This window comes from Zootoca vivipara, chromosome 1, assembly GCF_965207765.1.
Source record: "Zootoca vivipara chromosome 1, rZooViv2.hap1.1, whole genome shotgun sequence".
Lineage (NCBI taxonomy): Eukaryota > Metazoa > Chordata > Lepidosauria > Squamata > Lacertidae > Zootoca > Zootoca vivipara.
This window is the reverse complement of record NC_142582.1, coordinates 122,067,522-122,083,783: the sequence shown is the minus strand read 5'-3', so window position 1 is coordinate 122,083,783 and position 16,262 is coordinate 122,067,522. Positions and strand designations below refer to the sequence as shown.

The following is a 16,262-nucleotide window of genomic DNA, read 5'->3' as shown; positions in this document are numbered from 1 at the left end:
CTTAACGAAATTTTCGCTTAACGAAAGGATTTTTCGAGCGGAGGTTGCCTCGCTAGACGAATGCGTTTTACGAAAAATTCATCTAGTGAATCGCGGTTTCCCATAGGAATGCATTGAAATTCAATTAATGCATTCCTATGGGCAAAAAAAAATTCAAAAAAATTTCAATGCATTCCTATGGGATTCCCTAGACGAATTTTTCGCTATAAGAAAAGACCCGTGGAACGAATTAATTTCGTCTAGTGAGGCACCACTGTACATGAGTTAATGCTTGAGACAGACTCAGGGCATGCTGCTGCCACAAACCATCTCCACTCTTTAGAGATGTAAAAACAGCAGGCATTATCCCTGGGGGTCAAGTATGGCAACCTAGACTTATATAGTCTACCACACTGTTCTTCGACCCTTGGTCTCCAGAAGTTCTTGGACTACAACTCCCATCATCCTTTGCAAGCTAAGCCAATAGTCAGGGGAAATGGGACCTGCGGTCTAACACACGGGGACCCAGGTTTCGGAATTCTGGGGTAGAGGACAGAACTCTTGCTTCGATGGTTTTGCCCACCAACCTTGGATTTCTTCTTCCTCATCCTATGGATACGGGAGGCAAGCTGGATTGTTGTGAGACTTTCTGCATAATTAGCCGGGGAATCCGATATGTGAGCTAGCATGGTCGTCCTGCAGTTGATGTTCCCGAGCGATTCTCTCAGCAACATGGTCAGTTTGTTGTCCCTGGGGAACACGAGAGAAACACAAATAAGAACACGAGAAGAGTTTAGCTGGAGCAGAACAACAGCCCGTCTACTCCAGCACCCTATCCTTACAATGGCCAACCAGCTGCTAAAGGAAGCCTTTAAGCAGGACCTGAGTTCAATGGCTCAGTGTCTATGTTGTTGTTTAGTCGTTTAGTCGTGTCCGACTCTTCGTGACCCCATGGACCATAGCACGCCAGGCACTCCTGTCTTGCACTGCCTCCTGCAGTTTGGTCAAACTCATGTTCGTGGCTTCGAGAACACTGTCCAACCATCTTGTCCTCTGTTGTCCCCTTCTCCTAGTGCCCTCAATCTTCCCCAACATCAGGGTCTTTTCCAAGGATTCTTCTCTTCTCATGAGGTGGCCAAAGTATTGGAGCCTCAGCTTCACGATCTGTCCTTCCAGGGAGCACTCAGGGCTGACAATTCTTTCCTTAGGCTTTCTAAGCCCCACTTGTAGTTTATTACACTTGTGTTTGTTTTTTAAGGTTATATGCGAGTGTGAGATTTTCCATGCCTGAGCCATCTCATGCTCGCGTATAACCTTCAAGGAGAAGAAAGCAATCCAGCCCAATTTTGCAATAAAATAAAAATAGCATGCACCTTATTCTAGACTTGTGCTATTCTCTTTTTTCCTTCTTTGAAATAATTTTTATTTGATTTTACAAGTATAAAACTGTAACAATACAATCATACACATACACATTTACAGATTCCTCCAAATCTCTTGACTTCCCACCTCCACTCCATGGGTCCTATTATTAAATCTTTTCTACGGCATCTTTCCAAATAATCTATATTTTGTATAACTCCATTGTCTCCATAGTACTTGCAACATTACAAGCATTATTGTAACCCTGCTAATGTTTTCATTTGCTTCTAGCGGTCTCCGAGATAAATTATGAATTCCCCCCATTTTTTGTTAAGACTGGTGCTATTTTCACACTGCTTTCATACTAAAAGGAACAAAACAACGCTGGCCTTACAAGAGACTCGGGGGGGAAAGACTTTCTTGGGAGGTCAGGGAAAAGAACTAACAGGAAGCAGCTACATGTGGACATTATCCGGACACAGCGGAATCCTTTCTGATTGCTTGGAGAAGGAAGTAATTAAAGCTGGGGCCATAACGTCCAACAGTGCAACACCTTTAAAGCACCATCTGACCCGGTCTTTAGGTAGGTGATAAGGCTTTGAAAAGCAATCTGAAAATCAGGTCAGAGGCCACGAGTTTGACATGGATAGAACAGTGCACTTACTTGTAGGGCACATGTTTGGCATCGTTGATTAAGGCCAGAATGACACTGCCCAAGGCAGACAGAGACAGGCAGAAGGAGCCCCCTCCATCTCGACTCTTGCTTAGAACCTTCTCACAGCTTCCCAGGTCAATGAGATGTAAACGGCTGCGTCCACCTGACACTGAAAAACAACAACAACACCATTTACACAACACTCGCTGATCCAACCCTAGCTGGAAAGAGAATCATCTAGTCCAGGCATAGGCAACCTTGGCTCTCCAGATGTTTTGGAACCACAACTCCCATGATCCCTAGCTAACAGGGCCAGTGGTCAGGGATCATGGGAGTTGTAGTTCCAAAACATCTGGAGAGCCAAGGTTGCCTATGCCTGATCTAGTCCAACCCCCTGCAATCCAGAAATCTCAGCTGAAGCATCCATGACAGATGTCCATCCGTCATGGAATTAAATGGTGATGGGTGGATGGATGTAAAGCTTCAGTGAACAGGCAGAATTAGCTGACCAATGCACCAAATTCTAGGAGCAGTCGGTATTTAAGTCATAGCTGCCAAGTACCCCGTTTTCCCCGGGAAACCCCCGTATTTTCTTACCGTTTCCCGCAGGTGTCCCGAATGGCAAAATACCCCTTATTCCCCCAGATTATGGAGCTCCTGTCAGCGGCCATGTTCTTCTGATGCCGCGTCGGCACCTGAAGTCGCTTCTATGCACTTCCGGACATGCGTAGAAGCGACTTCCGATGCCACTGTGCCCATTTCCAAAATGTCCGCAGTGCCAGAGGTCGCTTCTACACATGTCCGGAAGTGTGTAGAAGCGACTTCTGGCGCCGCCCTGCCCATTTCCAAAATGTCTGCAGCACCAGAAGTCGCTTCTATGCATGTCCGGAAGTGTGTAGAAGCGACATTTTGGAAATGGGCACAGCGGCATCAGAAGTCATTTCTATGCATGTCTGGAAGTGCGTAGAAGCGACTTCCGGTGCCGCGGTGCTGCTGATCCCGGATTTTTCAATCCGGCACCTATGATTTAAGTCATGACTCCCAAAGAACTCAGCTTACTTTCATACAGCATGAACCAACTTGAAAAGGCACAAGGATATGTCAAAGGGAAGAGCTTGTTGAAAGAAAGGAGTAGAACTTCCTTCAAAATGCCGTTGGCCAAGCAGATGGGACTGTTTGCAAAGGCGTACAATTGCCCCAACCCAGCAAAATGAATTCTTGGCTAATATCAACCTGGTTCCACATGGATTCACTCTTCTAAAATAAGCGAAGGCAGTACGAATTAAATGTGAGACAGATCAACGTACTTCCGCCTTTTCCGCCTTTCTCCATGCGATACTGATATATGTGGAGGGTGAAGAGCATGTGCGAATTCCTCCGATCCTCTTCGTTGCACTCGGGTTTGCTGGTACTCCTGGCTGCCAGGGCTGCGTCAAGGAAGAAAGCAGCCTTCTCTGCTGTCGGGGCCCTTAATTCGCTTTGATTTTGAAGCTGGAATATAAACAAGAAAACGGCTAATTAAGACGGGGTAACTGACCCCCCCCTGAACAGAGCAAGCCTCAAGGGTGCTAACGGAAACAAATATGTACACTCTGGGATTAGGGATTAAAAGTGAAAAAAAGCAATTAAAATTATCGTCTTTAAAATTGGTGAGAATTGTTGTCAGATGAAAGGAATTCTTAAAAAATATTTACATAATTAAACCAGGGAACAAGGGGAAACCAGAATTTCAAAACTGCCCTGAGATCACATACCTGAGTTCCGCATATCGGATCCTCGCGCAGATAGACCCCTGGGGACTGCCCGTCCTGCAGGCTGCCGGTGGATACTTCAGCTAACAAATCCTGAAGGTTTTCATCTTTCCCACTGATCTCCACAGCAGACACTCGAATGGAGAAACGAGTGCCGGTCTTCTCCTTCCGCTCATTGATTAGTTTGAAGAGCCACGAGATGGCACAGGGAACAATGCCGAGACTTTGGGTGGAGTTATCCTTTCCAATCATTGTGTAGGATTTGCCTGGAAGGGAAAGCGGAAATTTTATAATCATCAAGCACACAACAGTAGCCCCGGCGCTGTCTTGCTCCGGAAGGCAACGGGTGTGCGCATCAACACTGTTCTTCTTACTGAAGAGAAAGAAGTAGGGGAGGGAGGTTCTCCACTTTGCCTCTCTTTGTCCCTGTAGGTTCCTGTGTTGCGCTTGCTGTGCAGCTCATGGCATAGAGAACCTTAGTCACAGGGGCCAAATACCAGGCCTCTCTGTTCACCCATCAAAACTCTACCCAGGCCACAAACCTCACTGGCCTTCCTCTGCACCCAGAGAGGACGGACAGAGATTATGATGATGGTGATGATGATGATGGTATATTATTTATACCCTGCCCATCTGGCTGGGTTTTCCCAGCCACTCTGGGCAGCTCCCAACAGAATATAAAAAAACACGATAAAACATCAAACATTAAAAACTTCCCTAAACAGGGCTGCCTTTGAAAAGTCAGATAAGTTGTTTATTTTCCTAGACATCTGATGGGAGGGAATTCCACAAGGTGGGTGCCACTACCAAGAAGGCCCTCTGCCTGGTTCCCTGTAACCTCACTTCTTGCAGGGAGGGAACTGCCAAAAGGCCCTCGGAGCTGGACATGCACTCGTATGAAGAAACTTACGAGTGACTGAAATGTCGCCAATTATACAAAAGTTAGGACTCCCCTCATTTGTTTTGCCCGCTTTTACCTCAGACCCTGCTGACCCCTGGCATGCAGCCCCTGGAAGTCCTCCCTCAAGGGAAAGATGGCTGCCACTCTGCTGATGGGGAAGAGATGACATCACTCAAGTTGCCTCAAGGAACACTATGAGGTGAATGACTTTCCCCTCATCGAACCTGGAAGTGGAGGCTAAGAGTCTGAAGTATTTCTCCGCTTTGTGGTGATCGGGGATTGACTGTGAACTCCACAACCCATAACTATATCGCCCATGCAGCAATCTGCAGCTGAGGGATCGGCAATCGGCCATAAGAAAAAAGCATCTATCTTTCAGGAATCAGAAAAAAATACCCGTTCGAACATGCCCTTATATCAGGGTGCTCCAATGTGTGGCCCTCGAAGCCTTCTTTGGTTGCCTTAGGCAACATTTGAGGCCCCTGCCCGCCCTGACAGGGTCCTAGAGTGCTCCCCTTTCCTTCCCCAAGGCTAGTTGGTACTTTGCCCGTTTTTAATTGAGGAAAAGGTGCGAGGGCTCTAGGACGCTGCCAGAGCCTTACACCTCCTTCCTAAAGCCGGGCGCCTAGCTTAGCCAGCTTTGGGCAGGCAGCCTGAGGGGTCTCAAATTTTGGCCTCACTTCTCTTCAACCTCATGTCCGCATGACAAGACAGTGTGCGGCCCACTGGCTCCATGTTAAAGTACTCTTGTGGCCCACATGGTATGAAAGGTTGGGCAGCTCTACCTTGGATTATAGATAACTCCAAACACTTACACAGACAACGGGAGAGAACAGATGTAAAAAGTGCCTTTCGCGTATGTCATTATTAATCCTTAGGTATTAAAGTCAATTAATTTCTCCCAGTCTTGGCTAACTTTCCCCTCCCCCTCCCCAGCCAATTAATTTCCTGAAGCCTTATGGGTCTTTTGATTTTTGTCACACCTTTCCCTACACCCCCCCCCAAAAAAGAGCTGTTCCTCAAGCAACGAGTGTTTATGTTTGTGTGTCTGAATTTTCCCTCTGCCCCCCCCCAATGGATTGAAAGGAAAAGTGGGGGGAAACCTTAAGGTCCCAGTGCAAAAATAAAGCAGGAGAAGTTTGCAAAGCTAATTAAAAAGAAATTCTAATCTATTCATATACTCCAGGTTTATTGTTCCAAGGGCTGACAGCATGTAATTACCAGACTGACATAGTAATTAACTGTAATGAATTTGGGAGCTCACCAAGCTTGACATGGCCAAAGCAAAAGATACAGCCATCTGCACCATTCACGACAGACTGGATTACTTCTGCGACTGTTCCGGAACAAACCTCAGCCTGGAAGGGAAGTTGGAAACCCGTCACGGAGCATGTAATCGGCAAGTGCTTTCCCATGTCTTTTGACACGAGGGAAAAAAAAACCCAAACAGAATGTTGTTGCGCATTTCATGGCATTAGTCGTATTATTTTAGTGTCTATATCCCATTTTTGCCCCCTATAATAAAAGCTACTATATAAGCCCACAAATAGTTTCGTATCCCATTATCCCACCTCCCATGGAGTATCAATTTTATGACCTCGGTAACAAAGGAGATGCTCTCCATCGAAGCGTAAGGCTAATATAATATCTCATCCATGCATTCTTAGTAATAAGCAGCAGCTTGACTGCTAAGGAGCTCCACCAGACATTGGCTTAGGGAAGGCGGATGGGATTGGGGGGGGGGTCGGATTCCGGAGCTTCAAATTAAAATTTTGAAAGTTCTCTTGTTTTATCTTAGCTACGGGAACTATACCATTGGAACCCACGGTGGGGGAAAATGCACGGAAATAATGAGAGAGGGGAAGCATGAGTTTCTTGTGCAAACTTTCCCTACACTTTTGGGTCTTGTCTACAGGGGAAGATGCTTGTGTCATGTACCCCACACCCTGAAAAAATATTCTTACTATTGGTCCACATCCAATGCAACATAGCCTCCTCTGCTGTCCCCTCCCCCAGCCCCACCACCATGCACCTTCAAATAAGCTTGGGAGGGTTAGGGTCTCCTCCAGAACAGATTTTTTTGGGGGGGGTGCAGAGAGAGAACAGGGAATGGAAACCCCAATATGTTGTGTGTGTGAAGCACTGGTTGCCACCTGCTATTATTTGAACTTATTAGTTGGTTGATAGACAGAAAAGTTTCCGAGCAACTTAGGAAACTTGTGAGCAAAATGGGAAGGGAGTGTGCTATCCCCCCGTGGCAGAAAGGCACACCTCACCAGTTCAAACAAGACAGGGGCACCGGGGGGGGGGGGTGCAAGTCAACTCACACTTGCTCTCTTACTGCATTCTGGCTTCCACTTCAGAGCACATTTTGCATTACTTCCAGCCTTCCAGGGAAGTTTGGGTTGCCTTGCATTTCCAATCCATTTGCGTGTCGGGATATCAAATAATATGGTAGAACTAGATGCTCTACTTTGATGTCTGTCAGACGCTAAAGCTTGCCAAATGCTTAACATTTTGAAAAAGTGATGTTTTGACAGAGCTTTGAAACTGACAGAAATCAGAAGTCTACAGTATAATCTTTTTGCACCGTTCAAATCCCAAATTCAAAAAATTAATTCAAGCTTTATACGTGCTTCTTTTCTGGTCTCCACGGCTATGAAAGAGAGACATTGGCATACATGGAACCTGCAGAGGGAGATTTGGGGAGGAGGGAGGCCCATTACCCCCAGTCTCAGCCTACTTCTGTCAGACACCCCCACTTTTCCTTAGTCCAGGCACCCCCAAACTTGGCCCTCCAGATGTTTTGGGACTATAATTCCTATCATCCCTGACCACTGGTCCTCTTAGCTAGGGATAATGGGAGTTGTAGTCCCAAAACATCTGGAGGGCCGTTTTTGGGGATGCACCACCTCCTCCCTCCCCTTGCATGTGCACCCTGATGCCCAGCCTAACTTCCTGGTTTGAGCAAATCACAGTTTGCCATGCATCTGAGTTGGGGAAACTGTGGTTTGCAAAAATAATACCATGAAAATAACCCTGAGAGATGAAGGTTTCAAACTGTTGTGGGGAACCTATGTGAGTACAACAGGCTTTCAGTTACCCCTGCAACTTATGGAGGGCAATAGGAACAGTGATGGAGTGAAAGGGTTAGAATACCAGAATGTTGTTTTGGAGCTACGTGTTGCTAAGAGTTTGAAGTTTGGAAACCGTGATCTTCAATTCACGTGATCTCCACCCTTAAAACACAGCATAAAGTTCTGTTGTGTCCTTGCTCAACTAAACACCTGAAGATGTGATAGATGTGGAATGCCTCCTAAAATATCTATAAATGGTCTCCCAGACCTGAGGCTTAGAGAGGCATGTTATTGTGAACTGTGCCACTGCAATTTGCAGGTTGTGTGTGTGCATGTTGCTTTAAATAACACAAGGAAGTACAGCAGGGAAGTATTCATAGAGCAGAATTATCTCCGCAGATATTGCTTCTTAATTTCACATCTGGGCTAAATTAAAACAGCGTGAGACCTTGCGAACTGACTATTAATTAGCATGCCTTCCCAGTAATTAAACCAACTAATTCAAAGGGGGGGGGAATTCATCCTAAAAGCTGCGAAGAATTCTCCTGCTGAAATTAAAATGCCATGGCAGCGACCCAAATTATTAGCATTATATCCTCAGTTCTGGTACCTGGGAAGCATCCTGGGGGAATACAGCATCAAAGGCAAACATCTTTGGGATGGCCACTGCTCCTCTTCGGTGGCCAGCATTGGAAAGGCTGCTTGTAGATGGGTCATAAAGGGTGATCTGCTTTTTCCGCGGGTCCACCTTCAAAAACGACATGGATTCCGATGTGTCATGCGTTCCTTGCGACGGGCAAATTCTCACCATCACTTTTACCTGCAAGTTGTCAAAATGCATGGGTTTAACTCTTTTAACTCCAAACGAAAACTGAGCTCAAACTGCTTTGTCTCTCGGTAATTTCACCACCCACACAGGAAACTGTCTTATAGCGAAGTCAGACTGCTGGTCAGCGTTCGAAATTTGCTGGGTGCCAGACGCATTTTGCACCTGGCTCTTGACCACTTGCGACCAAGTGAAGATGCCTGGGCACCAGAATGGCGCCTGACATCTCCACCATCTGGATCTGGAGGCGCATGCCTGGGGATCCTTGGATCTGGACTGCTTTCACACACTAACAACACACCCAGTAGAATTCTATCTGTTGTATTTTATCTACACAACCGGAATGAATTTCAGGAACCCAAAAGTTGTATTGAAAAATATGACTTTCAAGCCATCCGGCCCCAAAATGACAACTAGGCATTCAGTTTTGGTGACTGTAACCCTGGTTTAAGGAGCCATTTGGCACCTAGCTTATATATCTTAAGTTTCTAACACTGCTTAACCCAGCATAGTGCTGTCTATGTCACTTGGAAGCGGATTTTTGACAGGGTTCTTTTCCAGCCCTGGCTAGAGATGTCGGAGATTTGAACCTGGGACCTTCTGAATGCAAAGCATGTGCTCTACCACAGAGCTATCTTCTCCTATGGCCTGTGGGCTAGCACAATAAACACTGTTCTGTTCTATTCATTGGGCTATGGCCCTCCCCCTAAGTAACAGAATGGAGGGAGGTTTGCGTATTTATCATCTGAAGTCTGTGACAAGTGTTGGCTTGCAAGAATGAATGGGGCTATAGGGAAATAGCCTTGTATGTAGAGCATTGACATCACTTCAAATGCTGTGCTTTTCCATGGAGCCTTCACACACTCAGCTGCCAATCATTTAAAAGCACATGGTTGTCAAGCAGGGAGAAATTAAGTTGTGCAAATGCAAGTGTGAACTAGCCTACAGTTTTTGTAGTACAGTGATACCTCGACTTACGAATAACTCTACTTATGAATGTTTCTACTTACGAACGGAGCTCCGTCCGCCATCTTGGATGCGGTTTAGATAGGATTTTTTCGACTTATGAATTTTTAGATAGGGTTTTTTTCCTCCCAATGAATTCCTATGGGATTCGACTTACAATTTTTTTCGACTTACGAATGTGCATTTGGAACGCATTCAATTCGTAAGTCGAGGTACCACTGTATCTGTGATAGCCATTACTCCTCCAACTCATCTCTAGGGCTGGGCAGTATCAGGTTTTCAACATTGCGATATATCACCAGCTAAACATCATGATATACCGATAAATCACGATGTCTGAAATAATAATGGAGCTGTGCAGAGACACTGACTGGCTTCATGGTTTTCTCCACATTGTGATTTCTGCATCACACACACAAACACACACACACACACAGTTCTTGATACATTGCCATGTCAAAAATTATGAAACAGGTATCACAATATGGACTTCAAACCCGTTTTGGACAATATATTGATATCTCGCCCAGCCCTGCCCATCTCCTATGCAGATGCCCTGATCCAACTACAGGAACTCCAAAGCACCCACACATTCTAGCTGCCCCCTTCCCCTCTATTCTAAAAGGAGCACCAGTTCAGAGCGCTGTTCTGTGCCCAGATAGAACTGCTTATTTTAGCCATCTCAAGAAATGTTCCTTGGCATGCAGCACTGTACATCTTTCTTCCATATAACAAAGAGGTTAAATATCTACTGAGGCCTCCTTGGCTAGGGGGGAAAAATGTTGCTCTCAGGAACGCAACATCACTCAAACACGTTAGCTCTGCAAAGTGGTCCTCTTATTCTTCTGCTGTTTGGCTTTCTTTCCCTTCTCCGCCTCCCCCAGCGCCTAGGCTGATATGAATATGAAAAGACAGTCCTAGAAAATAAGCGAACCTTAAAATAAAAGAAGCAGTTGCTTCAAGGGGGGGGGGAAGTGACATATTCAAGGCTGCGTGGAGCTCCTAGCCGTGCATGCATGCTAGAGAGCTTCCTCCGACCTTGACATATCGCCAAGAGGGCGGGGAAACGCTCCTCTCTGTGCAAAAATATACAAAGAAGAGGACACCACTTCAAAAATGCACCGAATTAGAAGGAAACTGCAAGCACACGTCGTAGAAGGAGGAGTTTGGATTTGATATCCTGCTTTATCACTACCCTAAGTAGTCTCAAAGTGGCTAACAATCTCCTTTCCCTTCCTCCCCCACAACAAACACTCTGTGAGGTGAGTGAGGCTGAGAGACTTCAGAGAGAAGTGTGACTAGTCCAAGGTCACCCAGCAGCTGCATGTGGAGGAGCGGAGATGCAAACCACTACACCATGCTGGCTCTCCAAATACACAGGTAAACTGCGTTTATCTGCACTGAGTTTTACAGTGGTGGCTAAGGGAATCACAGTTTCATCCTGACCTTAAGAAGAATGTTACCTTCAACAGCAGCAATCTGCGGTCGTGTCTTAAAAACAATTACTTGGCTGTATGAAAGGATGTAAGCCAAGGCTGACTCTTTTCACACCAAAATAAAAAAATTCCTTCAGTAGCACCTTAAAGACCAACTAAGTTTATATTTTGGTATGAGCTTTCGTGCGCATGCACACTTCTTCAGATACACGAAGAAGTAAACTTAGTTGGTCTTTAAGGTGCTACTGAAGGAATTTTTTTATTTTGCTTCGACTCAGACCAACACGGCTACCTACCTGTAACTAGAACTCTTTTCACACCCAGAGCCTAAAATAGGTCTTCCCATAACGGCTCATATACTCTTAACTGGTATCCAAGGTACCACATTTTTTTACACCCAACCAACGTGCTGATCAAATCCAGATTTCCACAAACTGGTGCCATCCAGAAGTTTGGAACTACAAACTACAAACATCAGGCCTATCCAGCAAGGCCAATGATCCACGATTTAAGCGATTTTGTACAGCCTGTGGGCTCAGGTAAGTAAGTCTCTCAGACAAAGCAACATGGAAGAAGCCAGACAACTGCGAAAGGCAGCAGAATCCATGGTTTCGTGGGTGTAAGCCATTGGTTCTATTTTCCTGGGGTTGCCTCCAGCTCTCTGCAGGGAGATGTGAGGCCGTGAGAAGGGGTGGAGGAAACCAGGTGAGGAGGAGATCAAAAGGACATCTCAAGGGGAAAACTTCTATTTTTTAAAGAGACTTACAGGCCCTTAACCATGGGGGTGATTAAAGTGTTTCAATCACAATTCATCGCCCTAGGGATAAAGGTGATTCCCCTAGAGGCCACAACCTGCCCAGTCAACAAGAAGAAGAGGAAAAGCCCAGACTTTAACACTTGAGGACATCACCACCCGAATCCAGGGGAGCTGAGAAAAAGCTATACACTTGCAAAGTCAGCGGCAGAAAGCTAGCAATTTCAAGGAGTAAAAATAGGATGCGTCGTCATCATCCTGACACCGAGCCCCTAATTTTCATAATTCATTGTGCCTTGCCCTTCCCCTCTCGTCTCACAAGTATGCAATCCCAGTTATGCACACTGATGACTGAACAAATTTAAGGGGATGAAAACACCTGCCATGTATTCAAGTGCCTTTATTCCCTTAATTAAGCGTTTTTATAAAAAAAACAACAACACATTTTTCCTCCTCCTGTGCAACAAGAACAAGTGACCTCATCTGAGAGTGAGAGAACTGAGGACTTTGCACAGAAACACTGAAAACAAGTTTGAATTGGGTTCTGGTGTGCACATGTTTGAAGAACTCAAAACGTTCCCCAAAAGTTACTTTCTGAAATGATTAAACAAGAGGCAGTGATGGCCGCCAACTTTGGTGGCTTTGAAAGAGTTTTCTTTCTCCTAGATGGGCTACCTTTCCAGGTGGATGAGCCCTATCTGAACAGCACAAATTCATAGAGCGTAAGGCTACCTGACCTGGCGTGCTATGGTTCATGGGGTCATGGAGAGTCGGACACGACTAAACGACTATAATAATAATAATTTATTATTTATACCCCGCCCATCTAGCTGGGTTTCCCCAGCCACTCTGGGCGGCTTCCAACAGAAAATTAAAACACAATAATCTATTAAACATTTAAAGCCTCCCTGAACAGGGCTGCCTTCAGATGTCCTCTAAAAGTCTGGAAGTTATTTTTCTTTTTGACATCTGGTGGGAGGGCGTTCCACAGGGCGGGTGCCACTACCGAGAAGGCCCTCTGCCTGGTTCCCTGCGACTTGGCATCTCGCAACGAGGGAACCACCAGAAGGCCCTCGGTGCTGGACCTCAGTGTCCGGGCAGAATGGTGGAGGTGGAGACGCTCCTTCAGGTATACTGGACCAAGGCCATTTAGGGCTTTAAAGATAAGCACCAACACTTTGAATTGTGCTCGGAAACGTACTGGGAGCCAATGTAGATCTTTCAAGACCGGTGTTATGTGGTCTTGGCGGCCGCTCCCAGTCACCAGTCTAGCTGCCGCATTCTGGAGTAGTTGTTACTAAACAACAACAAGGCTACCTAGCCACGCAATCTCTTTGAAGAGCTAGGCTAGGGCAAGGGTAACCAATGTTATGACCTCCAGAAGATGTTGGACTACAACTTCCATCATCCCTGACCACAAGCCTTTCGGACTGCGGCTGATGGGAACTGCAGTCCAACGACATCTGAAGAACACCATGTTGAAGACCACAGAGCTGGAGAACTGCAAAATGATTTCATTCACACCATCACAGTCACAGAAAGATATTGAAGATGTCTGCCGAAATTTGTTCAGAGCATGCATTTGTATACCATATATATCTATATCTCCATCTGTGCATTTGACAAACATTAAAATCTGAAGAGAAACATATGGTGACCTTTTCCGTCACACTTGAATATTCCTTGGTTTTTGGTTCCCTTCTTTCTGCCTTTTTAAAAATGGACCTAAATCAGATGTGCCTTTTTGCTTAACCCATTAGTCCTCATCCCTAGCAAAAGTCTACATGACTGTACGTAACTGCAGTTAACTGCTGTTTGACAGTGGAGAACCAGTCTGGTTTGCTAGTTTTCTGTTTAGACTTCTGTGTTGCTCTTCAATATCCAGCGGTACCTCAGGTTACAAATGATTCGGGTTACAAACGCTTCGGGTTACAACTCTGCTAACCCGGAAGTAGTACCTTGGGTTGTGAACTTTGCCCCAAGATGAGAACGGAAATCATGCACCGGCGGCAGCAGGAGGCCCCATTAGCGAAAGCGCACCTCAGGTTAAGAACGGTTTCGGGTTAAGAACGGACCTCCAGAATGAATTAAGTTCATAACCCGGGGTACCACTGTAAAACATTCAGTGCAGTATACATTAAAACCAACTGTGCTAACTGGTGTTAGAAGCAAGTGAAGAAACTGGGAGAGCCTGTTGGTAAGCTATTTATTGGTCCCACGCCCTGCAGACTCAAGCCTGAGATACCATCTTTCCTGATACCAAATGTCTTGTAGGCATTTAGGGCAGGTAAGCCAGAGGTAGCACCTCTGTGTCATACAAAGTAGTAAGTCACCAAATGACGAAACTGAGATGTCAGGGTAATCAGAAAGAAGGACTTCTAACACTGTATATTGCTAGTTACAGGTAGGTAGCCGTGTTAGTCTGATGTAGTCGAAACAAAAAAAAAAAATCCTTCCAGCAGCACCTTAGAGACCAACTAAGTTTGTCATTGCTATGAGCTTTCATGTGCATGCACACTTCTTCAGATACAAAAGCTCATACCAATGACAAACTTAGTTGGTCTCTAAGGTGCTGCTGGAAGGAATTTTTTTACTGTATATTGCTGACACTATTCCGCTGGTGGGGGACCTCTGCCCCCCCTAATTCTGGCCAGGGCACACCCTCCTGACACTCGCCTGACATGTGGCATCAGGTGCGGGGCAGGTAAAGCTACAGCTGCACTCTGAAGCCTTAGGAATGTGCTCCTGATTGTTTTCAGCTGTGGCTGGCTGGCATACAGTGCTGTTTCGATCTGCTTTCGAATGCAAAGCACACTGCTTTCGGCAGATATCGGAGCACCCAAGTGGGACTGATATCTGGCTGAAAGCAGCACAACTTGTATTCGGCGCCAAATTGAAACAGCGCCAAACACAAACCGCCCTGCAAAGGAATAACTGGGAAACTACAGTACTCTAAGCCAGTGGTCCTCAACCTTGGGCCTCCAGATGTTTTTGGCCTACAACTCCCATGATCCCTAGCTAGTAGGACCAGTGGTCAGGGATGATGGGAATTGTAGTCTCAAAACATCTGGAGGCCCAAGGTTGAGGACCACTGCTCTAAGCCACGTGCTTCCAAGTGCTCCTTTGCAGTGCAGCAGGAGTTGGACCCATCCCTGCCATCAGGTGAAAAAAAGACTGCTCACCTATCTATGAGGCTCATGTGGGGATGGCCACTCTTGAATTGGGCCTTGTTTGAAAAAAGTAGTCCCCGCCCATTAACACAGGGCAAGGGGCAATATGGCAGACATGACTTTCAAATACCTAAATCCACATCGGCCGTGCAATTTCAACTAGCCTGTTTCTTTGGAAGGCTTTCTGCTAAGAACCGAGTTGTAATTTCTGCAAATTACCCTAAAACAAACGCACGCAAGGCAGCACTACTAAGCATCCTCACAAGAACGGATGCTTGTCCTTATTCATGAAGCCGTCTGTATTATGCAAATCACACAACTATCTTGCTAATTAACTGCCTCTGTAATTCATGTGGGTTTTGTACACTGTAGGTTAACATTAAACTGCTGAACTTCCCAGATTTATATATTTGAGCCAGAGTCGAAGGGAGGGAGGGGGGTCAGTAGAATTACTAAGGGAAATCCTATTAAATTCCAAGCCTGTTTGGAGAGAGAGAGAGAGAGAGAGAGAGAGAGAGAGAGAGAGAGAGAGAGAGAGAGAGAGAGAAGGAGGAGGAGGAGGAGGAGGAGGAGGAGGAGGAGGAGGAGGAGGAGGAGGAGAAGAAGAAGAAGAAGAAGAAGAAGAAGAAGAAGAAGAAGAAGAAGAAGAAGAAGAAGAAGAAGAAGAAGAAGAGGAGGAGGAGGAGGAGGAGGAGGAGGAGGAGGAGGAGGAGGAGGAGGAGGAGGAGGAGGAGGAGGAGGAGGAGGAGGAGGAGGAGAAGAAGAAGAAGAAGAAGAAGAAGAAGAAGAAGAAGAAGAAGAAGAAGAAGAAGAAGAAGAAGAAGAAGAAGAAGAAGAAGAAGAGGAGGAGGAGGAGGAGGAGGAGGAGGAGGAGGAGGAGGAGGAGGAGGAGGAAAAAGAAGAAGTTAATTGCATATACTGAAAAGGCATCAAGGGACAGGGGTTTTCATGTGAATAAATAATTTGGAAAGGTCCTGGAAATGGATGGGCAGGAGGGTCAGGGTGTATCTGGTAACTAACTGGGTGTTCATTTAAATGTCAATGCAGTGGATGGAAGGAAGATATCCTGGGAATGTCCTTTTCTCTCATTGATCTGGTTGTCAACATATAGCAGGAGTCAGGGAAAAATAAAGGTCACAAAAGCAAAACACACACATGCACACAAGTTGTAATCCTCCTGTTCCTGCCATTTTAAGGGCAAATTAGGTGGATATATGCTGAAGTGAGCAAAAAAACAAAGGGAGAACAAAGATTTCCCCTTCCTTTCAAACACTCATTTATGCGTACACAGCAAAACATTTAAAGAAGACTTGTAAACAGCACGAAAAAGACAATTCTCTTTTAGCATTTTTTCTTACTTTCCTAAGGGAATAGTCCAATACAGT

The 16,262-nt window shown here is 45.7% G+C and overlaps 1 protein-coding gene across 1 annotated transcript in view; it reads right to left on the bottom strand.

The window, feature by feature from the left end:
* The window catches only part of KIF26A (kinesin family member 26A), a 140,328-nt gene that overhangs the window by 13,662 nt on the left and 110,404 nt on the right, over positions 1-16,262 (bottom strand). The window contains exons 6-11 of the mRNA XM_035105016.3: positions 8,336-8,545; positions 5,913-6,006; positions 3,751-4,013; positions 3,304-3,487; positions 2,006-2,165; positions 567-729 (exon numbers count right to left, since the gene is read on the bottom strand). Coding sequence (XP_034960907.3) covers positions 567-729; positions 2,006-2,165; positions 3,304-3,487; positions 3,751-4,013; positions 5,913-6,006; positions 8,336-8,545 — 1,074 coding nt within the window. The remainder of the gene's footprint in view (positions 1-566; positions 730-2,005; positions 2,166-3,303; positions 3,488-3,750; positions 4,014-5,912; positions 6,007-8,335; positions 8,546-16,262) is intronic.